Source organism: Athene noctua, chromosome Z (genome assembly GCF_965140245.1).
Source record: "Athene noctua chromosome Z, bAthNoc1.hap1.1, whole genome shotgun sequence".
NCBI classification, from domain to species: Eukaryota; Metazoa; Chordata; class Aves; order Strigiformes; family Strigidae; genus Athene; species Athene noctua.
In genome coordinates this window covers 14,302,642-14,327,748 of record NC_134077.1, presented here as the reverse complement: position 1 = coordinate 14,327,748, position 25,107 = coordinate 14,302,642, and the positions used below count along the sequence as shown (strand labels likewise).

General features: G+C 36.5%; 1 protein-coding gene across 1 annotated transcript in view; it reads right to left on the bottom strand.

Annotated features, from left to right (window-relative positions):
- SLC1A3 (solute carrier family 1 member 3) overlaps positions 1–21,639 on the bottom strand; it is a 68,950-nt gene extending 47,311 nt beyond the window's left edge. The window contains exons 1-3 of the mRNA XM_074931855.1: positions 21,359–21,639; positions 19,492–19,766; positions 539–676 (exon numbers count right to left, since the gene is read on the bottom strand). Coding sequence (XP_074787956.1) covers positions 539–676; positions 19,492–19,672 — 319 coding nt within the window. The 5' untranslated portion in view covers positions 19,673–19,766; positions 21,359–21,639. The remainder of the gene's footprint in view (positions 1–538; positions 677–19,491; positions 19,767–21,358) is intronic.
- Between the last annotated feature and the right edge of the window lie 3,468 nt (positions 21,640–25,107).

The following is a 25,107-nucleotide window of genomic DNA, read 5'->3' as shown; positions in this document are numbered from 1 at the left end:
TGAACTTTCTTCCAGACTAGCCAATCTATCCCATCTATCACTACTCTTCCTAATCTGTTGCTAAAAGATTAGAAGGTAGACAGATGCTTTACCGATCTGAGTTTACAGGCATGGGTTATTGTCCATGATCAATAATGTTAACTTTCTTGGGTCTTGGAACTATTTTTATGAGATACATTATCTTTGATAACACTGAGACATTGTGGAGGAAATATCTGTTCAGAAAGTAAGAGAAAGTGGAGTACACCGTCAGCTTCATGGCAACTACACATAGTAACTTGTGAAATTAGATGGTCTTGAAATTGGGAAAAGCAACTTTTAGTTTCTTTGTATATTAATTCAAACCTCTTGTTACATTATCCTTAAAACAGCAACAGCAAAGGTATCTTTTTCTGCAGATTATAACACTTCTAGGATGTGAAATACTGAAATACTTTTTTTTTTTTTTTTTTTTTTTTTTTTAGTGATTTGGTGTGTACGTCTTTATACGTCTTTATCAAATTGTTTAAAAGAACAAAAATACTGTTTCTTTTTTTACCTGTGACTAAACTGGATACAATTAGTGGCAGGACCAGCATTTGCAGCATTCTCATGAGTAGTTCTCCTGGAAATGAAAAGTACTTGACTTCCCGATAGCTCATCTTATATGATCGGAGTGAAAATCCAAGGATTACACCTGAAAAGGGGAAAAGATATAATGACTTACTCTTCAAAAATAGCGGTGACATCTGAACATGAACATCTGTATAGTACTTACTAAACATATCTGATCGTAATATGCAGTTTTATTGTCCCAGGTTGCACTCCTGATTTGCTCTCTCAAATATCAGTTACTGTTATGGGTAGTCCTACTGAAGCCATTAAATTATTTTTCACTGTAACAGATTCAGAAGGCTATTTGTGATGCTGTTTGCTTGGTTCGGTGTTTTTTGTTTGTTTGTTTATTTTTTTTTGTAATCTGGGTTAATAATGTAAAAGGTACATCTTGAGCATTAATGAAAAAGCAACAGTCGCTGCTACTGCAGCCAAATGCTTTGAATTCTGGGATTTTGAGTGTAATCATATATGCAATGCATATACATACTAGCTACCAACCTGCAGAAGTTTTGTCCGTGCCTGTTTACTCTGTGGTGCCTGTTCCTGTTGATGTGCTTCAGATCGCATGAGATAACAGGACAGGCGTCTCTGAGAATCCCCTTGTGGTTAGGTCTTTACACAGCAAAACAGCATCAGGAGGTAAGTAGGTTTACTCATGCATACCTTCAGAAACACAGGCACTTGCAAAGAGGTAGCTAATCGGGGCTGGAAGGTTTTATCTTAAGTGTGGTGGGTTTCTTTGCCTGGGACAGTGGAGTAGGGGAGTGCCTGTATCCATTTATCTTGCTGGAACACATAAATGGTGCTTGAGATATATGTGCACATGGAAGCCATTGACAGCTTGATGTGTGGCAACCTAAACTTCTCAGCTAGAACTTTGTAGATTTTGTTCTGTACTTGGCACCATCTGCTTTATTTGCTTATTTGATTGTTTGGTTAATTGGCATAATTAGTTACGATTTACTGAATGTTAAATGGTTTGGTGCCTATCTGATGTAGATCTTCTATATCCAACCAGGCCACAACATACAGCTTTATCTGGAACACATTAACCACAGAGATGGTGAAACTCAACTGTCCCATCTTCCCATTCCTGACTCCATGTTCTTCCCTACTGTCTAATACTAGCGTTTATGCTAATTGTGGCTGTATAGAAAGTTGGATCAGAGAATTGATCCTGCTGCAAAAAGGATTTCTTTTACCAGGTTAATTTTCAGCCAGGTCAATTCCCTTGAGGTAATTTATTTGCATAGCTACACAAGTGTTGGTACTTTCAAAAGGGAATATGCCTTGGAGAAGAGTGGGACTGCCCTTTTTGGCAGATAGGCAAACTTAAAACTTTTCACGAAGTTTTATTCTCAGTGATGTTAGGGAGCAGAGCATTCAAGCTCACTTCTAGAACATGTTAGAAGTTGTGTACATCCTGAAAATGCTGTAACATTGAAAACTTTTGGAAGCTGCTATTTCCAATTCTTAATCTCTTTGTGGTTTTGCTTTTTTTTAAATCAGATTTTAGATTGATAGATCCATACAGTGGATAGTATCTTCATCATCTTCATGCCAAATTTTACTAGCTGTTATACCTCCTACACTAGCTTATTGCCATTTACTGACATAAAGAAACAGCTGTAACTCTCTTGTTAGTCACCCCTGTCTGTCTGCTCACACTGCCAGGGACTTCATCAGGTTGGTTAAGTTAGAGGAGTCTGGAAGTGTCTTATGTAAGACACAAAATCTGTGTTATGGAATGGGAGAAAAGTGATTAGAGCACAACCAGAACCAAGCATGGAGTTCACACTATGAAAGAGAGTAGCGGGACTAGAAGGCATTTGTTTCAATCTCATTCATCATCTATAGACTCAAGTAGTCAAAGTACATTTTACATAAATGACTTTTTTTTTTTAGGTAAAGTAAATCATAAAATACGTAGAGGAAAGTCCTCTGAATTATTTTTGATTAAAAGACCTGCCTTGGTATTTCCCTTCTTTTGAATAAGGTCTTAAATTCCACTGCAATGTTACTCATTATTTTCTTTTTATATGGGAAACATTTCTCATATATAAAGAATCCATCTGGACCCTTTGTTTCTGCACTTAATGAGCACTACATTTTGACAACTGGATAACAAGCAAATAGAGCTAGACCAGTTTCTTAGGTCACAGTTCTGCAATTAGTTCCACATGAATTAATCTGTGCACTAGTACAAAGCCTCACTGAAGTAAGTAAGGGTTTCTGAGGCTGCTATAAGAACTAGTCCTTACATTATACTATAAGGGCTCGATTATCTAGTCCACTACTGTCCAAGCAGCACAAAGTGGTCTAAGAGAATCAGGGCCTGAGTAGACAGCTGTTTGAATGAATATTATTGGTAGTGAGAGTAAGTTTCTGAAGTTCTGTGTAAACCTGTCGAGCCAAAAATTATTGCTTTTTTTTTGTCCTAAATTGCTCTGTGCATAATTACAGGGTTGCCCAGCACTGCAGTTTACAAAAAGAATTTCTGCGATGTGGAAAAAATGTGCCCTAGTAGTGTATTCTGGTGAACTACGCCAACACCCAATAGTTACTAAATCTTCAGCCTTAATCTCAGCACTGCTATTAATTTATATGCAGTCATGCCTAAACCATAAGAACCTTTCTCTGACTCAGTTTTGCTACTTATAAAATAGGTATAGTAGTGGCTGCTTCTCAGATGTTTCTGAAAATTAACTGTGTTCACATAATAATCTTAGCAGCATAAGAAGTAATTCAAGCAAATTATTTAAGCAAATCTCATTGTAGTATGAGATAATGAAAGCAGAACAACATGATTTTACCAGTCTCTCTTGATTTTAGAATATATGAAGATGAAGCTATTTTTCATGCCATTTAAATAGCTAGATACTGGGTACTACATCCTATCTGACAAAGTTTTCTTAACAAAATTATGAACTTGAAACAAAAAAGTCAAACTTGGCAAAGTAGCTTTGACTTCTTTGATTTAACTTCTCAGAACCAACATTCACAGGTTTTAAACAGTGAGATAACAGCATACCATGATGATTTAAAAATAGACAAAATGACAAAGTATCAAAATAAAATGAGGAAGTAAGACCTGGTAGGAGTACTAAACCTTTGGAAGGTGTGCGGTATTTCAACCACCATCCAAGTCTCTGTGTGTGGTAACAGTTGTACTGCTTAGCACCCTCCACGATCAAGACTGAGAAGATAAAATACTGGAGCTGGACTTTCTCAGTAAAAGTTTCAAGTTTCTGATTAATTCTGAAAATTGTAATGAAACAAAGCCTTCTGTGAAACAAGCTCCCACAACCTGTTGTGCAGGTTTCTATCTACCCTTTGTAACAGAAAAGAACAACTAATTGACACTATCAGAGCCTGACTTCTCAAATGGTAGATGGTGTACCATTTCTGCACTGCAGGGAAGAGTAGATTTCTATACAGAATTTGTTAGGCTTCTTCTGGACAAAAATCAGTAGTGCTTGTTTTAGTTAAGGAGATGAATTCTATACATGTGTATAGTTGTATAACAGAACCATATTGCTGAATAATTTATACAGTTCCTAATGAAGAAATAAATCAGATTCAAGTTATAAAAAGATTTTTGAGGTGTTCTTGTCAGTTCTATAGTCAGATTTGTAGAAAACTTGATTTGCAGATAATCCTGATGACAGTCAGAATAATCCTCAAACTAAACCACTTTATTTTGTTTTTATACCAATGTAGAGGTTCAAAATAAAATTCAATCTATATGAATACAGTGAAGAAAGAATTTAAAACTTGAAAGCAGCAGAAGGTTAAAATAATTCTGACAGTGGTGGGAATGGGATGGAAATGGAAAAAATGCTAGACAAGATTCTGGATTGCTAATTCCTAAATTAGGAAGACATTACTGAATGGTTTAGGGTTTTCAGTTCTAGACGCTGCAGTACCAGAAAGGGAGCAACGAAGTTTTCATGTCAGGCTTTAAAAAAATGGGTATACCTGTAATTGCTAAGAAATGTACAACCGTCTATATAAACTTTTTAAAATGGCTTAACATCAACGTGTGATGAAATGTGGGCATTAAAATGAGGTCTGAAGCAGCAAACCAAAAATTAACACTTTTGTAATACTCAGTTTTATAGGAATAGGTTTGTTATGAATATGGGGGTTTTTTTAAATTTTTTTTAAAAAAAAAAAAAAAAAAAAGTTGTAGTGATGTACCAGAGTATCATCAACTCATATATAATTTCCCAAACTGAATTTGAAAATGAACTTTAAAATCCTCCATGGAGAAAATGAAGCTCTTAATAGTATTACAAAATGCCTTGGTCTCATAATGGTAGAGAGCTGTTTCACATGATGCTTTGCATTGCATAGATGAAATAGGTTGCACACCTACACATGGGTTTAAAACACTGCATCTGTAAAAAAAAAAAAAAAAAAAGAGAACCATAACTCTTAGAAGATGAGAGATGCAGCTTTACTCAGATTGAAATGCTCACTCAAGAACTTTAGGCAAACTTAAATCTGTCCTCCTGCTGGCCTACTTAGAAGAATTTGATTTTAAAATTTCATAATAGAGAGGATTGGGGTATTTTCACTACTTAAAATCATTAATAATTTTAAGAGAATAAGGAAGCTCCTAAGAGCCATGATGTTTTTAAGTGAACGATAGCAGCACTTTTGTTAAATAAGTGAAGTAAACATTAGTTTTTAAAATTAATCCTTAGGAGCTTCTGGTCTCTATCTTATTTCAGAAACACACAGAAATTAAGACCATACTATTACTTGGAGTTAATATTTTTTACAATGTCCATGCTCTGATTTGTTTTTCATGCAGAAAGTAAAAAATCTAACAGGTTTACTTTTTAAATGATAAAAAATCACTCAAGCGTATTTCAAGAGGAAATTGCTAGGTGGAATATTAATGATAGTACAAGAGCTGCCTTTTCCATATTAATGCTTGCCAGTTCAAACAGAACACACCAATAAGAGTTACACACACTCTGCTTTTTACCAGTAAATCTCAAAACACTCTTAAATGAGGTCTGTATCAATATTCTTTACTTTAATAGATGAGGCATAGACTTATTTTTTCTTTTCCAGCAGGAAATAGAAAACTTCGTAATTGGAAAAGAATACCTTGAATAAGGTAGAACAGTGCACTGAAGTAACAACTGTTAATAGTTCTCTTCCAGAAAACCTTGCAACCAGCAAGCAAATAACATTTTGTTCTGTAACAGAAACTGGGCTAGAGCCAGTGAGAGAATCAGGCTCCTACCAGTTTAATGGGACATTGTATATTTTTGTTACCTGTACACCATTTCATTCTTATGTTCCTGCAGAGGTCTGGAATGAATCCTTTTGTTCTTTGGGTCATTTGTTTCTGCATAATTTGCCATTTTGTTCTGACACCTTTTCTTCTAACAACCAGTTTCAGATCAGGCTGCAACTGTATTTACTTGAGACAAACAGGTAAATAACTTCTCTAGTGATAAGAAATACTTCAGATTACTGACAAAATCACAGCCATTCTTAATCTCTTTCTTTGCTTGCCACAAGAACCACAGACTCACCAATTCACTTTTATGCTTTTGATTTTAGTCTTTTTTTCCCTCCATAATTTTATATTGAACCTTCCTCCACCCCTACCCCCTTGTATATCACTCTCTCCTTCCTTACTTTCTGGTTTTCCTTATGTAGGTGAGGAGATATTTTCCCTTTGAAAGCATTTTGCTGAATGTAAATACTAGGTACCTAACCTAAGTTATCAATATCTGATACTGCAGCAGTCTTTTGTGTGTGTGATTTTTTGGTTACTTTTCTAATTTTATCTTAAAGATTAGCTCTTATTATGCTAATTATTGTTTACTAGCTAACCAGTTACTTTTTTTACTAAATTCATTTTTTCTCGGACTGCAGCAGAGTTACTGCTTTTAGTCATTTGAGAACTACTTCTTGTGTTATATGGTCATCAGTGATGCCTTATTACATGTCTTTGACCTTTTTTATCATAAAAGTATAAGATTATGACCCTCTTTAAAGGTCCTTTACACAAAATATATTTGATGAGATAACTTAAAAAGTGCTTATGAGTCTTCATTCCAAAAAAAGGAGAAATGCTTTTTGTTCAAGGAGAGACAGTTACCGTCTCATTTGTCCAAGTCCCATGGTAGGCAAATAATTAAGGTAAGGAAGGACATTTATGGCATTGAACTGAGAGGAATAATGCTGTGGAGAGCACCAAATTGCTACAGCCAGAAAGAGACTACAGTTTAAGCTGATCTTTTTATAGAATAACATAGAGTAGAGTGGAGTGGAGTGGAGTAGAATAGAATAGAATAGAATAGAATAGAATAGAATAGAATAGAATAGAATAGAATAGAATAGAATAGAATAGAATAGATTTCAGTTGGAAGGGACCTACAGCTATCATCTAGTCCAATTGCCTGATCAATTCAGGGCTGACCAAAAGGTAAAATGTGTTATTTAGGATAATGTTCAAATGCCCCTTAATCACTGACAGTCTTGGGACATCAACCATCTCTCTGGGAAGCCTGTTCCAGTGTTTGACCACCCTTTTGGTAAAGAAATATTTCTTAATATCTAGTCCGAACCTCTCCTGGTGCAGCTTTCAAACATTCCCATGTGTCCTGTCACTGGATACATGAAAGAAGACATCTGTCTCCACTTCCCCTCCTCAGGAATCTCTAGAGAGCAGTGAGACTGGTCACACCTCAGTCTCCTTCAAACTAGACAAACCTGAAGTCCTCACCTCACTGCACTTGTACTTGTCAGACACTGAGATGAGATCATCTGAGGCCTAAACCAGGAAGAAACTATTTTTTACTGGGTTAACTTTCTTCCAGATTGTTTCCTGGACGGGTTTACACCCTGTGCTAGGTGATGGTGATGCTGGTGTGATCGTGAGGGAGGAAAAAAAACATTTTGGGGTGGAAATATGCAGCGAGAGACAGAGGTAGGACTGGCTTAATTAATCACAGAAACATACACTTAAACTTATTAGTTACTCTTCCTATGGCAATTTAGAATTGGAGCTAATAGGTGGCTTAAAATTCCTTTGATTCTCTTCTGATGCTGAATTTAGAGCATGTTTCATTTTCTACATGAACTTCCTTCTCTGTTTCAGACCTGAAGAAAACAGAGTATCAATTTGCTTAATAAACTAAAGCTCGTATTCCTCTACAGCTCTCATCTGAGAGACCCAGCAGAGAATCTCACATATGTATGTCTGTATATTTTTCTGTGATGTGTTCCTTCTCTTTTAACTCGGTGATGCTAGTACAGTAGAGAACTTAAGGACCTGTGCTCCAAGTAGCTCTTATAGGTGGAATACGGAAGTGGGATTTGGCTTAATTTGGACACAAATAGCTACCTCTCCTTTGCTTGAGAGATACCATGAGTCATGGGAGAAGTACCACTGAAGAACTAGATATCCTAGATATGATTGGGATCCGGGAGATCCATAATATGATACATTGTGGTATGGTTTTAGCAGCGAAGTGATACCTTACAACTTGTTGATAATTCTGTGGGGAAGAGTTAACTACCTGATCTATCTGTACATAAAACACATATCTACATTAGTCATGATGCACTATACTTATTGTGCACAAATGGACTAGCCATGGTAGTCCTGGATGGCACATGGCAATCTGTGACAGGCCGGACATTTCCTGGGAGTCACTGCCCACGTGCTACAGAGTCTACTGTGCATGCATACATGCACCCTGGAGCTCTCTGAGACTTCCAGACATCGAGCAGTTTAGGTGAAACTCCTGCCTTAAACTGTGAAAGATCGGAAAACATCAGGGGAAAAAAAAAAAAACCTCCAATTCCACCTGGTCATAGTTCTAAGGCTGTAAAAAGAGACATGTCCAGAGAAATGCAGACGTGTAGCGCAGTAAGAGTAAAACTGATGTCACAGAGTTGTTGCCTGCATCAGAAGAGAAGTCAGTGTGCTACCTTTGCTCAGGGGTCAGGAGAGCAGGGTGGTGCTCTCAGCTATATTTAAGAGAGACAGTGCTGCAGTCAGAGTGCATCAGGAACACCTGTCTCCTGAACCTGACTCTGAAGATTTGCTTTATCAGGTGAGAGCTATTACCTCCCAGAATAATCACACCTGACTTCTAACATCACTATTCAGTGACAATTTGCAAACATCCAGAGGCATTTTATAATACTCACGTGTTTTATGGGCATTTAGAGAAAGATTAACATAGATACATAGGTACTTCATTTGCAGCTCAAAATTAAGACACTTAGAACCTCTGCCTGCAACTGCCTAACTCTGGAGGTGCCTGAACTCCTGAAACACCTTTATAACGTTGGTTGGGCACTTGCACGTTTTCTTTAGTTGAAAATACAGCAGCTCCTCCTTGAATTTTGTGGACAGAAGGCGTATGATTGAAATGGGGAGTCTGAAGCTGTAAGGAAGAACTGTTGTAACTAAGGATGAGTAAAATCACTGTTTTATGAGGTACTGCCTAAACCAGGACACTTCCTGGATCTGAGGCTATAAAAGTATCTGAGTGCTGTTAAACAGTTTCTTTTTAAAAAAATCACTGAAATATGTTCTCTGCTACTTCTTGGCTCCAGTGTTACACTCATGCATTTTTCCCCTTCTCTCTCAAATTATTTGGTTCATTTGCCCTTCCCTAATTAGGAGGCAATTTTCTTCCCTTGAGAACATGTCTGAAAGAGTGTTCTCTTTTTATCCAACTTCTACTTCTCTGTTTGCTTTCAAATTTATTCTTCATTTTTTTTTCTTTATCTTCCTTTAACTATTTCTGTATTTATTTCTCACCTTTGATATTTCTTTTGTTGTTATTTATAAGACAAGCAATTGCAGGGCATTTGAAGAGGATCTGGAATGAGGAAGTTTTCACTGCTGGCACTGAAGTAGACTGTTCTTTACGGAATAGGGACATTATTCCCGATTTTATACTCAGACAAAATGCTTTATTGGAAGACAAACTATTCCTAATTTGTGTACTTGTGTGTTAGTCTCTGAACTATAGAAAAATAATTTTGATGCAAAACCCCCAAATAATTCCATCAAATTCTCTCTTACTATGCATGTAAAAAAGATCATGCATTCACAATACATGCCAGAGGATATTTTGTGAAGCATTATTTAGAATTATGATATTATGTGATGCTTTACAGAATTACTGTAATAACTATTTTTTCATGCCTGGGTTTGCTTTGCTGCTTCACCTTCTTGACTAATGTTAATATTTCTACTCCCATAAACAATAGTTCCCAACAGATAAGAAAGCTGCTCTCTTAAAGTTTACATAGTTCCTTTCTTGACTTCACATTTCTTTCATTTCTGTTTTTCCTCAACTGGAAGCTGACATAGTCCTTAACAGCTCCAAATTCTGTCTTTCTCTACTACAGTTTCATATTCCCATTTGTATTATTTTGTCTTTCTTACAGTGTAGTAACAGTGAGGAATCACAGTCAATGAGACTGAGATCTCTCAGTGCCAAGAACTCTGTGCAAACATGCTCAGAAAACAGGGCTCTGCTCTGAAGAGCTAGTGTAGTTTAGCAGAGAGCCTGAGGTTATACCTTGACAGTTGTCTTTGTTTTTTTAATTCCACCTTAGACATACACTACAAACCAGATCATTGTAGGCTTAACTTCCTTGATTTACACCATCATTTGTGGGACATTCAAGTTAAGTATTCATGTATCTATGGAGCTAGCCCAGTTTTTCATTCCTACAAAACCACCTGTTAATTTAGCTTAGTGCTGATAGTCTAAATCTGGAACCGATATGTTTGCCACTGACGATTAAGTATATTATTGAATCAAGATATGCCTATGCCAGAACTTTTTGGGTCATGGAACATAACTCACGCGGCAGACTTTGTTAAAACTTTTTAAATGGTCTTTTTTATCCAGTGTTTTGCTGACACATGCAAACAACCTGGACAAGACCCAGAGGAAGCATTTCCTGTTGTAGAATAAAAGACTTTTGCCATATCAGTATAAGCATTACCAGAATCCTTTATTTATGTTTGATTTATCACTCAGTGAATTATTTCAATAAGGAAATGATGTTCATGGCTGAAAGTCATGGAATCTTGTTACCATCTTTTTAGAAAGATAGCTAGAATGCTTTCAGTCCCTACCTGTTTGATTTTGTTAGTTGAGTCACTTCTTCCCTAAAAACCTTAATATAACTATGAAAATATTAATAACTAGAAACTTTCATCTCTTTAGGTCAACAGCCTCTTTCAACATATGGATTTCTAAAAGTGTTTTATTTCAGTTGATTAAACAGAGTTCTTATGCCTAACTTCTTGTGAGTTAACTCATCTGAAGGATATGCAGCATAGAGGAATCATTTAGATGTAGCCTCCATATAGGTTATGATACCTCTCTTCTCACTGTTTGGTGTTACTCGGAATCACAGAATTTCCCTATCTTAAAGGCCACAAAAATGGCAAAGGGAAACTGGCACCTGGTACAATACTTAATTACAAAGTAAGGACCTGAGTCCAAACTGTGACCTTCAAAGTCATTTAGATAAAAAAGCTTGGTTCTGGAAATCTATAAAATTAATGGGCACTTCTGTTTGTTTTGGAAGACTCCTAATTTCTTATTATTCTGCTTGTGTTTTTCTCAGAATTGCCATGATCTAAACATCTGTTTGCCGAATTCCAGGATAAATCCTAGGGATCTAGGAACTGAACACAACTGACACACACATGCAGAGAATCACCTGAATTTGGGATGCCCTGTGTTCCTGTTCTTGCTCAGAGCCTGGGGCTCACTATTAAGTTAAAACCTGATGCCACCCTTTGCTCTCTTGGATTATGTATTTGCCTTTAGAAGTCTTCTGCCTGATAACACAGCTTTGAAAGGAATGGTGAAATTGCATCCTCCTGTAACCTGCCTTTTGAAAGGAAAAGAGTAAGCCAATTCCTCAGGCGCTGCTGACACCATTCCCAAGGTGAGGGCTTTTGTGCTTCTGAATCTTGACTGGATGAAAATACCTGGTATGGTTCTGACTGACTCAGAAATGAGTGGGAGTAGGAATGCAAATATGTTTGTTGTTTGCTTGTTTGGTTTTTTTTGTTTGTTTTTTTTTCTCCTGGCAAGTTGTAGGCAGTTATATTCTTAGCTTGTGGACTTGTGGGGTTATCCTCTTGAGTGTCCTAGCTCTCAAGCACTAAAAAGACAACCGGTTCTGAGAACTGGATTCCACATACAACTTCTTTTGCTTATACTTTAGGCTTTGAAGGACTAGATTGTACATCCATGATTGCTTAATGTATGTATTCCCAAGTCAAAAAGATTTAAAAAGACATCAAAATATATGCAGTAGCCTTAGTTATCAGCTGCCTTTTGTTACAACTCTCAGGAATTCCCTGATTAATAATCCTCTATATAAAGGCTGTTTTATACTTTTTTTAATGCAGTCCTTGTGAATAGTAGAACCAGAGCATTTATTAGAGCCAGTCTGAGGTTATGTTTCAGTGTAAATAATGCTTAACACTTAAGCTTCATCTTTTATAGAGTTTTTTGGAATAAATGAATTTTCAGTTGATTTCCATTTATGATCTATCCATGCTAACAGAAAATACCTAGACATGTCAAATTTTGAACGTGAAAATGCATTTCTTCAATATAAGGAATTGAACAGGAATTCAAAAGGTAAATTTAACTGATGTTAAGAGAAAGAACCTGTGAGAACAACCAGAAAATATGAGTAACTAACACTTTGTTATCCTCCTAATTCTGTTATCATTCTGTTTTTCTTTATCACTTTCCTGTTTTAACTGTTTTCCTCTTCACTGCTGTACAGTTCACAGGACCTATGATTTTCCTCATTTGTTCAAAAATGCCTTACAAAACCTATCTTCAAAATAAATTTATTTTATATGGATTTTTAAAATTTACATGCCCTGTGGTTTTGTCTTGTTGATTAAAAGTACAGTGTCAGTACAACTTACAGCCTGATGGGTTGACATAAGAAATGCAATAATCCAGCTCTTAGTAAAATTTCTCTGGAATAATTCCCATTTATTCTTTACCTATTTTCCTTAGTTTCTCTGCTATTCCGTACCATGTATTTTTGTTGTATCAATGTCTAATTTAAAACACGTTGGTCAGGAGCCTCGTTATTTTATAATATACATTATAAACACCACAGCATATTCTATGAACAACACAGTTGGAGAAATTAGTATGGGAGGAAGAAATCTGAGCTCCTTACTATTATTTCTTTTTATTTATCACTTGTATTGCCTTATTTCTCCAAAGCTCCAGACTGAACTGTGATGTGCTGAGAAACAAATATATGACAAAATATGCTAAATCCCAAAGAATCCTTTAGGTTGGAAAAGATCTTTAATATCATTGAATCCAACTGTTAGCCTAACATCACTGAACCATGTCCCTAAGTGCTACATCTGCAGGTCTTTTAAATACCTCCAGGGATGGTGACTCCACCACTTCCCTGGGCAGTCTGTTCTAATGCTTGACAACCTTTTCAGTGAAGGAATTTTTCCTAATACCCAACCTAAACCTCCCCTGGTGCAACTTGAGACCATCTCCTCTTGTCCCATCGCTTGTTACTTGGGAGAACAGATCAACACCCACCGTGCTACAACCTCCTCTGAGATAGTTGTAGAAAGCACTGAGGTCTCCTCTCAGCCTCATTTTCTCAGGGCTGAACAACCCCAGTTCCCTTATCCACTTGTCATAAGACTTGTACTCTAGACACTTCACCAGCCTTATTGTTTTTTCTGGACATGCTTGAGCACCTCAATGTCTTTCGTGTAGTCAGGGCATTACTGATTTATAATCTGAAATGGAATGAAATACAGTATCTGAAGGGAATGCACAGTAAATAAAAGGAATTGGGAGGATGGACAGAGGATATACACAACTAATGTAACTGCATGGAATGTTTTATGTAGTTCCAGAACATCTTGGGGTTTTTAAATAAGGCATGAAAAAAAAAAAGTCGGTATCTGCTGCCGACCTAGAACTCAATACTACAGTGCAAATTATCACAATGCCTGCATTTATATCTTACTTTTTTCGCAGCCTTATTAACATCAAGATCTAATTTCTTTATTTACCTGTCATTACTATTTGATTTCTTTATATGTTTTTTTAGATGCACTTTATCTTGATTCACCTAAAAATATAACTATTTTATAAAAAACATTTTACCTTTCTTATCATAAAATCCCTGGAAACTCTTAGATGCCAATTTATTTCAAGAGATTGTATGAGAAATTTAAACCACATGAATTAAAGTTTCAGGAATTCATAAACAACTGAACATGACATCTTCAACTACACCTTCATTGTGGCCAACTCAAAGCATTCCAGAGCAGAGGACAACGCATTCTAGCTTTACAATAGCTAGCTAGGGTACTAGTAAGGATCTAACAATGTTAAACATTTACTCAGCATACAAATCATTGGCACCTTGCTTATAATTTTGTGCTGCTCTTCAATCACCATAGTGACTACAGTGCACACCTACTGAAAGTTGGAAAGGACTGGCAAGCCCTAATACTAGTTCACTTGATTCTGAAATGTCTTTTTAGACCCCTTTGATACTTAACACAAAATTTTTTTTACACTCTTTCAGATGACCATTATTTCCATTGCAACATATATTTGATAGCATGATTGCCACATTCTACTGCCGTTCAGAGAATTTTCTTGCAAAATCTCTGAGAAACTACATAAACATCCTAAATATCTCATGCAGTTACAGTCTTGCATTCTGCCCAGAACAGCCTTGAAATCTGCTTTGTAAGAAGTGGTATTTCATAAATAAATTTAAATTTATTTTCTAGACAGAATTTTGAGAATCTCACCTTCCTTTTCACAAGCTGTTTGAAGAGTGCAGTGAATGATGATTCTCTGGATTGTTTTATGACCACTCTAACATACTGCTTTTGATTTGGCAATTTAGAGCACATAAGAAGGCAGCAAGTCTATATTTAGCACATTTTGTATCTTTACTGTGCATATATGCACAGCTGCTGTCTCCAGAATGCACAACTCTGATTCACAGAGTAGCCAAGTTTATTGATTCTACTCTGTGGCACATATGGCAGTTCAACAACCAGTGTTGTTTCATTTCAGTAACACCAGAGTGTATGATAAGAAATTAAGATTGTGATAATAAATTAACATAATTTTATTTTGCAAGTTCACTGCTAAACTAGCACACTGTTCATATTTCACAGTCAGGCTTTCATTACTGGCTACTTATTAGCAGAATTAAAGTTCTTTGTATTTCTATACTTTTTCTCTCTGGTGAAAAGGATCATCTCTTCTGAATTTTTGTGTTATTCTGAATCTTACAGTGCCTGTTTATGTTTTTGTTTGTTTTTTTTTCCCCAAATTAGAACTATTTCTTAATTCAAAAAGAATTAAGGTTTTGCTTAGTAATTTTATGTAGGAAGGTTTGTCATGCAGAAAGCAATTGTGCTAGGCAGGTTCTTTAGGAAAGCATTGGGACAGAGGTAGCCTCTGAGTTCAGCATAAATAGAATTTCTCCTTATCTGTCCCCAAACTATCTTGATTTTCTTGTGTATATCTTGTCTGGTATCACATTTCTCTCTTTATGTTTTATATATTCTCTCACCTAGGACTCAACCTCCCACAGCTGTTTCTCCTATAGTGATGGATTTTTGCTTTGTTCTCATGCAAATTTTACCAAGGCTACCTGAGGCACTGTCATCATGTACACTGTAATGGGGTCAAATACCCTTCTCTTGGTAGTCAGCCCCAGTCTTCAGTGGATGCCAGTAGCAGAAAAGAGGTGGGCATCACCCAGGATTTTTTCTACCTGCATGTTACAGACTTGTACCTCTTGGGACTAATTTTAAATTATTCTTCAGACCAGAAGTCTGTTGAGATAGGAGCATCTGCTTCTCTGCACAGCTTGTCACTTTCAGATATTTTAGAATTTTTGTAGGGCTTTTGCGTTTTACCTTTTTACAAAGCATCATCTGCAGGCTTTATTTAACATTTTGCTTTTTTCAGGGACATAGGGACATTGGTAATGCCTTAATCTCCTCTGTCTTCTTCCTATACTTCATAAAGATGATGGAAAGTTTTAGAATCTTATATATGGTTCATGCTGCTGTAGAACAAATGTTGTATGGGCCTATCTACATTTTACATTTATTGTGAGATTGCCTGCAATTACAGAAGACTGGGTTCAATGACACAGCCAGCCCTGCACTCCCTTCGGCGGACAGGTAGACAGAAGACAGAACCGGACCTACACCCCCCTTGAATGTCCCAGCGGACAGCTGCAGCATATAACTTTGGCAGTGCACAGAGGATTTTAGCTGACAATTTGGAGCTATAATGGCTTCATGACTACGCAGAAACTGCTTTTTATAGTACTTGCTCCACAACCTCCCTCTACTTCATTGAACCTTCATTAAAATAATATTTCTCTGTGAACGGCTTCTCGGGATCTCTGTTCAGCAGCTCTGTGTGTCTTGATCTTTCCTTCAGTACAAGTTCAGAATCCACAGGAGATCCTTTGGCCTTTAGGAGTTCTGCCAGAGTAAAGTCTAGACTCCTGTAGCATTTTTGGAAAATGGGAGGTAAGTAGCAGAGAATCAAGACAGTCTGCTGAAGGAAGGATATCTGAAAAGAAGGCATTTTGGGGACAGGATGATGGAGCTAAATAGCGTGGGAGAGAGGGCACTGCCTGAGGTTTTGCCAGTAATTTGGCTAGCACTTCAAAGTTTGTAAGACTTCCTGCAGATTTTCTATGAGCCACCATGACCCCTAGCCTACCTTAAATTGCTCCTGGTCATCGTGACACTCTGAATTTACTAGTGGTCAGCTTCTCAGATTCGCCTCACATAATTATTCTCATCTATTGGCTCTTGCCAAAACCCACCGCAGAAAACCAATCTAATATTTCTAGGTGTACCAGAAGAATCTGAAAAACTGCACCATAACTCAGTTACAGACCATACTTTTTTCAAAGTTTCTCAAACAGCTTGAAAGCAGTTTAAATTTCACTAAAAATAGCAACAACAGTGATAATGATGATATGCTAGACAGAACCTACCTATGCAGAATGTGAAGTCAGGAGGAGCTTTCATGAGGTTTTGGGGAAATGGAGAATAGCAGTAAGGAATCCTGAATTATAACTTCTCGCATCTTCATCATTAGGTTTTTAAAGATTATTTGGTTTTGTATTGTAGCAGCTAGTGGATTCAGTTTAGAATTAACTTCAGAATCAGAGTAAGAGCAGAAGTTACAGTAAATGGCTGTATTTTTCCTTATCATGTGAACGCCAGAAAATCTCTACTCTGTCTGCAAAATATCAGTATGCAACTCAAACAAATGCATGTTGCAACTACCCACTTCATATCAAAGTAGATGTTTCCACAGCGACAAACTCAAGTGTCTGTTATAAACTACAGTCCTGAAACTGGGCTAAGACATATGATCCTATCCACTTAACCTCCACCAGCATCAATCCTGCTCAGCAAAGAAATCAGAAACGCTCTATTAAATAGGCTCTTTCATGTCAGTCCCTTGACAAAAAGGCCTGAAAGAAATGTTTCTGAAGAAATGTTGTTCTCTTTAAAGCTAGAATTTTGCTTTTCCTGAGTTTAGTCTTTATGAAAATTGCTGGACTAACCGCCCTAAAAATTGATTTCATCTGTCTGTTCAGATTACAGAGAGCATTAAGAATTTCTTGTAAATTATTCCACCCTGGCGTGCGTGTAGATTGGCTTCCACCTACACTCATGTCCAAGCATCTCTGATGAGGCAGACAGTGGTGCTAACTGGTGGGTTAATTTCGCAATGTTGATTACTGTCTGCTAGGAAAGGTATGAAGCCCACCATCTGATTTTCCACAGATCACCAAACAACTGAGAGATGATAACAATTAAGTCCTTGCCAAACTACACAGATGGAGTTCAACCGCTGATTGTTTTCCAAACTCTTTAGCCAACTGTTCCTTACCTCTGAATATTTCCAAAAAGGCAACAAACTCTCTCAAAAAAAACCCCTTACCTTTTTATGAGCTCCCAAATGTGAATTTACTGTTCTATTTGTATATATGTACTGTAAAATTACACCACAAATAACAAGTGTGAGAAATTTTTTGAGTCTTCTGTCATAGTAATGAGAAGACTTTTTTCCACATATTACACCAGATATGTCTATAGGTTCATGAGCAGAATTGGAGGAGCTGGCTCATCCTAGGCTGCACATTTTCATTAGTTCTCCAACTTGTGTTCCAGCCTTACTGGTACTCAGCCGTTTGCTGTAGGTGGTAGTAGAGCTGTGGGCAGACGTTTGTCACTAGTCATCTAAATCTAATTGGAACACACAATAACAGTAAAAACACTTGTCCAGCCTACATTTCTGTTCTCACATTGCCAGATTTATGGCAGTCACACTGGAGCTAGATGACTGTGAAAAAATTACCAGACCGCATTCATCCTGTGCAGTATAGACAAGTGAGAATCTAAGAACTGCATTCCTTGAGGTTAGACAGTGTTTCAAAACCTGCTTAATTTGTTCTGCCTTTCCTGACTATTGTAGATAAAATGCCTAAATTTTTTACTCCTGATATTGATGGTTTTTTTGCACAAAACAAATTCTTATTTAGGAATTAAAAGCCCTTGTGATCAAATACTGTTGATAAATATGAGAGACTGACATTTCTGTTAAAGCAACAACGTACTTTATTTTACCAATATGTGAATTAATATAATTGTCTCCCAGAAAAATACCATCAAACCAGAAATTAATTAAAAATAATCCTGCAGGTGTGGTATCAAGCAACAATAATGACAAAGCCCTAAAATTTTAATTCCTAAAAAAAGTTGTAGAAACACAGTAAAGATATGGAAGAGCACTATCAAGTACATTAAAACCTACATAGGTGTAGGATATATACCCTTATCTTTAAGTGCTAACATTGGGTTTCTTGAGCAGATTCACGATTTTATATTTTAAATTAATTAGAAAATAAAAGTGCAAGTACAGTAAAGCCATAATGTTCTTGCTTACACTACAAAGAATAGTATTTCATGACATTATGGCATCATTTAGAAAATCTATAGTTAAATTACCAAAAGTGATCAAATAATTACATAAAGGAAAATTTGTTTAAAAAATTGTATGCTTTTCTCAGAAGAGTCTCTTTCTAATGTAAATCCAAAATGTGTTACAATATTTTAAATTTACATTTTGGCACATTCCAAACCTAAATGCTGTTTGATGTTTTGGATTCCTCTCCATATACTCTAAAAGGCATTTAATCAGGTGCTATCTTGCAGTCCTTTGGATAATTAACATTGCCATTGTTGCCCCAGTTGCATATGAAAGATGCATGTGTAAGATTGTGAGTGACTGAGAGAGCATAAACTTGTAGTTAGGTTTGACTGGTTTGCATTTACTAAGGGAAAACTGGAAAGATTGAGGCTCTAATATATATCTTTGCTTAGAAATGTCACAATGTCATTCATTGAGAGCTTCTGATTGTCATTATAAGGTGTTATTTTTTGATAGATTAGGTAAATAAAAGTTATTCCCTGAGCATTTTGCTGCAGCTGGCTATGTTGGAAAAAGATTGAATTGAAAACATTCAAGTTATTGTATCTGATTCTTTAAGCGAAGAATCCATAAAACAGCTGTTTTTTTTCACCAAAATTCTTCTTAGGAATACTAAAATAAATTAAAATGGCTATTCCCTGAACTTCAACATGCAGCTGTCAAAGCCAAAACTCTCCAAGCCAGAACATTCTTATCAGTGCAGAAGAATTTGGGATCTCGTTTGTAATGCAAATCACCCAGGCAAACCATCATTGTCAAATGCACTGGAGAACAGAATATTCCTATTGAACAAATTACTCACCAAGAATCACAGCAACAACGGTGAAGAGCACAAAGGCATTCCTCAATAAATAACTTTTAACATCATCCTTTGTTATGCTCTGCACTTTTTTTTTTGCCAGAAGTGTACGTTTCCGGACTCCTTGTTGAATCCGTTCCATCCTACTTCCAGTTTTTGGTTCTTCGCCGTTGCCTTTAGTCATCTGTCTTGCAGAATGTTTTCTTTTATAATTAACTTCTGTCAATATCCCTTCAGAAAAGTGGAAGACTCTTTTCTGTGGCAGGTAGTGGAGAAATCTGTAATACAAGAAATATCAAATATTGCAATAAGATTTTAAAGGAATAGTTAGCCATATGTTTACATGGAAGCGAATAGTCTTCATGTTTCAGTATAACTTGTATTATTTGTAATAACTAAGTTATTTTTGATACATAGCCTCAATGACTGTTAAAGAACTCTTTGAAAGAAGGATTATGTGGACTGATCAGATATGTGTCCTGTGTCTTCAGAAATTAATTTGAATTCCTGTCATGCTGCAATATCCAGGAGTAACATTTTTTGTGCAGTTATTAGTGGTATAGTAATGTAAAATTAGTACAATTCATAGAAGCATAAGGTAATCTAATGTTTAAAACTATCTCTCAGGCTTGCTTTTCGTCTGCTTAGCAGGCCCATATTATCTGAAAAAAATTCTAGCTCACCTTCACATTGACCATTGGAGAGAAATATTTTGCTTGAACTGGTACATTTAAAATGTTCTGCTTTTCAGATGTTTTTAAATGGTTGAATGCATTGGCTGAATTCCTCTTTTTCACATGGCAAAGCGCAGCAGGAATAGTTATTTATCCCTCAACCTCTATTTAGAAGATATGCCTTTGACAGTTTTATGTTGATAACATTCATCTTTGAAGTGTATAAACTATTCAGAGCACATCTGTAAAACATCAGAAATTATATCCCACTTAGCTTGTTGCTTCAGACTGTAATACAAGTTCGCATTGCAACGTAATCCTTAGTTTGGCTTGACAGCAATTATGGGGATATAATCTGATTTTAAGAAATCACACACTGAATCAACCTTAAGTTGTTTTAATATTAAAAGTACTCTTTAGGTTATTATTTTTCCTTTTTTTTTTTTTTTTTTTTGTGTGTGTCTGCTCGGTATGAATTTATTTAATAGTGGAGCCTGTTACAAAGGTATTTTCCAGACTGGGAATTCCATTTTCTGAAGTCTTAGATAATACACAGGCATGTTTTTATTAAGAAATTAGAAATTAATAAATGGATAGAGTTAGTTGCTTCCACTGAAATCTCTCTCCATTTATAGACAGTTCAGCTCTAACATCTGACTTCAAATAAATCTAGTGCCTAAATATCTTTTTTTCAGGAAGCGCTTAGAATATAAATACACAGACTTTTCGAACAGCATGTTTTAGAGGAAATACCATGTTGTAACAAATTTATTTTCAAGGGATTAATCACTGATTCTACCATATGTTTCAAGATTGTCATGTTGGTGCAGTATCCTCTCTGAATTTTGATAGAATGCTATATGCTTTACTTCTTTAGAGAGTGGAAACATTTTGAGACTGAGCTAGATATTTTAATTAGAAAGTATTCTAACTTGGACATGACTACTGTGTGCAAGCAGAGTTTTTTTCAGAACAATTAGTTTTAGTATTTTGTTTTAAAAAAAGATTAATTCACAGTGCCTTTTCATTCCAAGATGATTAACGCAGGCTATCTGTCCTTTATAACTTACATTAAGATCAAAAAAGAACATGGATACAGACAAAAGGATCATTACTACGTTAAGTAACATACAAAGGCAGAGTGAAAAATTAAGACTTCATACTCAAAACCCCACCAAACGAAACAATCGGCTCACCTTTTCAGATCTTCAGTACTCTAAGAACACAGTGGTGGCAGTTAAGGTAGGGGTTTCCCAGCAAATACAGCAGAGCTGCAGAGATGAGCGAGCGGGAGACAGAGAAAACTGACAATCTGCATGTGCTCCGGAATACAGCAATTTACTATCACTGTAACTTAAGGAAAGGGGAGGAGACTGTTAGCCCAACTCTGAAAAAAATAAAAACACATCAGAAGAGAGGGGAAAGCTGAGCTTCTGGAATATTGATTAGTCTTGGCACAGTGAAAGCAGGGTCACTTTCTTTGTTTTTCCTTTTAGACCACTTTCACGCTTTGTCAGTTCAGCTTCGTTAGAAATGCAAAATCAGAACCCAGGAAGAATTGAAGGATCGCGCACACACACACACAGAGCAGGGGAGGCTGGAGCACTTCTTCATTAGACATTCCAGGCTGGAAATCTGAAAAGCCTAAACATAATTATATAACACTACTTCTGTGCATTTTAAAATAAATGGCAAAATATCTGACTGTGCTAGTTTGTTCTAAAAAGAGACATGGTGTGAGGCTACCACGTATTTTCTCATTCTTAAAGACAGTTATTCATGATCTACTCTTCCCAGGGTGGGGAACCAGACATATCTTTCAGAAGCAACTGGAGTATTATCAAGAACAGAGAAAAACATAATCAGCTATAATTCTTTGTATGTTTCTTGTAGATATTCAAAACACATCAGACTTGCCTCTTGTTAAGCAATTTAAACTCCCCAGTACTAAGCACCATTCAGCCCATTTCACTAGCATGGAATGAATAATGAAGGGTAAAGCATAAAGAATCCACTTTTGAAAAATAAGTGGCCTTCATTTTTTTTACCACTTAGAAGTTTGTACTATTGAAAAGATATTTGCAGAGGAGAGTCAGGGGAATTCCCAAAGACCTTCTTTCAGTTTTTTGAGGAACACTTTTATTTTAAATGTTAGTAAAGTCAGTTTAAAACAGTTAATCATTACATTTCAGCGCATCTTTTCAGTGACTTTTAAATATATTTCCTTATAAGGTGAACAAGTATTGTAAATGGAAATTTATATAAATTTATGCTAAACATATAATTTAACAAGTTTGTTTACACATGATGCAACTTTTAATGTTGTTTTCCTGGAAAGTAATTTTAAGTGTACAGAAATAATCTTATGTACTAGAGACACAAAAAATAATTAGGTATGAAATAAAATGAACAACAGTGTTACTTCCATACAGTCACAGTAATGGTTTTCCTAAAGTGTTTTCTAATTTGAATGTGCTTCAAATAATGCTGTATAATGTAGACAAAAATAATCTTTACAGTATAATGCAAACTTGCTTATGATTAATGTAGGTTTGAGATTGAACTGTGTACCGCAGAATCTTGATCTTAGGTGTTGGACTTAAAAAAGAAAGTAAACATCAAAATTAACTTATTGACTTAAAAAGGCAAGAAAAAATATTGAGAGATTGTGTTGCGAAGATATAAACACATACTGTATTTTCTTATACCTGGTAGCTTAAATGTCTATCTCATTCTTATTTTTTGTGGTGCAGTTTTAAAATACTTTCACCATTTTGCCTTGAGATAGGAACTGACCTCTAAACTGACCTTTGGCCTTTAGCGATCCGCTTATTTGATCTTTCTTTTTGGGGTATGACATATTTTCTGTGAAACCTCCCAGATAAGGACTTCGTTCCACCCTCTGTTCATATGAATAGTAATGTTCCAGTTGCCTTAATAGGATAGAGGTCAGGCCCCAGATAACGTGATCCAAAAGAATGTCATCATTTAATGCTTTCATTAATAACGGAGTCTGTGAGAAATGAGGGTAATACTGTGAGAGAATTAGCTATTCAGTGAGACAAAATGAAAACAGACAATAAGCAGTCGTACACCTCAGCTTAACTTCAGCTGTGATACTTTTATTAGCTGTCAGTGAGCAACAGATATTATTACACAGTGTTAGAAAAACACAATATTAAGATCTTTTTGGCAACATGTTCTTGTTCAAAATGTTCTTTCTCTATTTTTTCCTTTCTTATATTACAATAAACATGTATTTTAGATATCCCTGGATAGCAATAAATGAGTCACAGTTTATAGTACAGCGTTGTTGTGGTAAGGCATTAGCTGTCTTTTTCTACCTGCCAATCCACAGAAATGTGGCACTCCGATCACAGCTAACCCTTGCAGGAGGTTAAAACCTTTGCGGGAACAAAAGCACAGACACCAATATGATGGTTGCTACTTGTTCAACTTATTAGCTGCCCAATTGCTTTATATATGCTCCTTAAAGGGATCCACCTGAAGCATGACTGTGTTTTGGTAACATTCTTCTTTGGCATGTTTGATTGGTTCCCTATTCTTCCCGTACATCACGAGGTCTTCTGAGTGCCTCTCCCTACACTTCCCCCTCCCCATGCTATATAGCTATATTTGTAATAATTGAAGTGCTTGTTGTTCTATTTCTTCATATGTAGGGTTTTTTACTCCATTCCCTTTTTTCCTTTGCTTTCTTTTCATTCTTTTCCTGTATTCACCACAGCTGTTGCATGCTTCTCTGCAGTGCTTGCCCATACATTGGGTCTGGGCGAAATGGTTCGTCTAGCGAAAGATCTAAGTAGCCAAAAGCCACAGAAAATCTGCAAAAACTTTTAAGAAGAAATGGTTATTTCAGGTTTTATACATTGTGCGGGTATCCATTTAATTAAATCATCGTTTTCCACTGCTGTGTACCCAAGCCCAAACACTCTCAGTGACCAGCCCGATTCCCATGCCATCACTCCCGGTTCCTTGATCTGAACCAAAGAATATTTTTTTGTCGCCTGGGTTGGCATAAAGTGTTTCCACAGGGGAGGTGTGGACTCATAGCCTCTAACAAAATTATTTAAAGCATAAAGGGCGCGGGACAAAAGAGTCTGCTGTCGGTCTATGCGTGTTGTCCCCTTATGACCTTCCCCCTCCCCAAGCTGTTGTAGTTTTGCTTTTAGGGTGCAATGCACACGTTCCTCTACTGCTTGCCCTTTTGCCCTCTATGATTGGTCCCGGCGTGGTGTCCACGCGCTGTCCTGCTGGGCAAACATCTTGCTTTCAACAGTACAGCTTTCTTATCTTTTGCTACGCACACTGCTTGTCAGCCCCTTGGCTTTGCAGGTGTTCTTCACAACAGCTACATCCTCTTGTTACAGTGAGGCCGCTCGGTCTGGATCGCTCATAACATGTCTGTTGTTTTTTTAACCAGTCCACGAACCCCTCTTTTGTTTTTGAGTGATCTAGACCCCTTTTATTGTTCAGTCCATCATTTTCATAAAACACTTCCACACACAGCTTAACATCACGAAAAGATTACAATGACAATTAAAACGTTATTCTATAACGTTATTCTATATAAAATCAAATTTTTTAACCATCTAGTAACTGGTAACCTTTTCGCTGAATCATTATTAAATATTCTTTCTTCTTCGAGATGTAAACCTATCGTGTAAGCATCACTACAAAACCAAGTGTCATTTACTGGTACTGCTGAAGGAGTCGTGTTTTGCCATCCTAGCCTATATACATCCCCAGGCCTGACCTTGCATGTTATTCCCAGCTACTGGGGGAAGAGAGCCTCTCAGCTTTAACTCCAATCAAACAGGTCTGAGATGGGTCGGCAGCAGTTGCTAAGCCCAGGCAAAATGTCTGCTGTCCTGATTGATTTTTCCCTGCCGCCTTGGCACAACTCAGCAGTTTCTTATCTATCTTA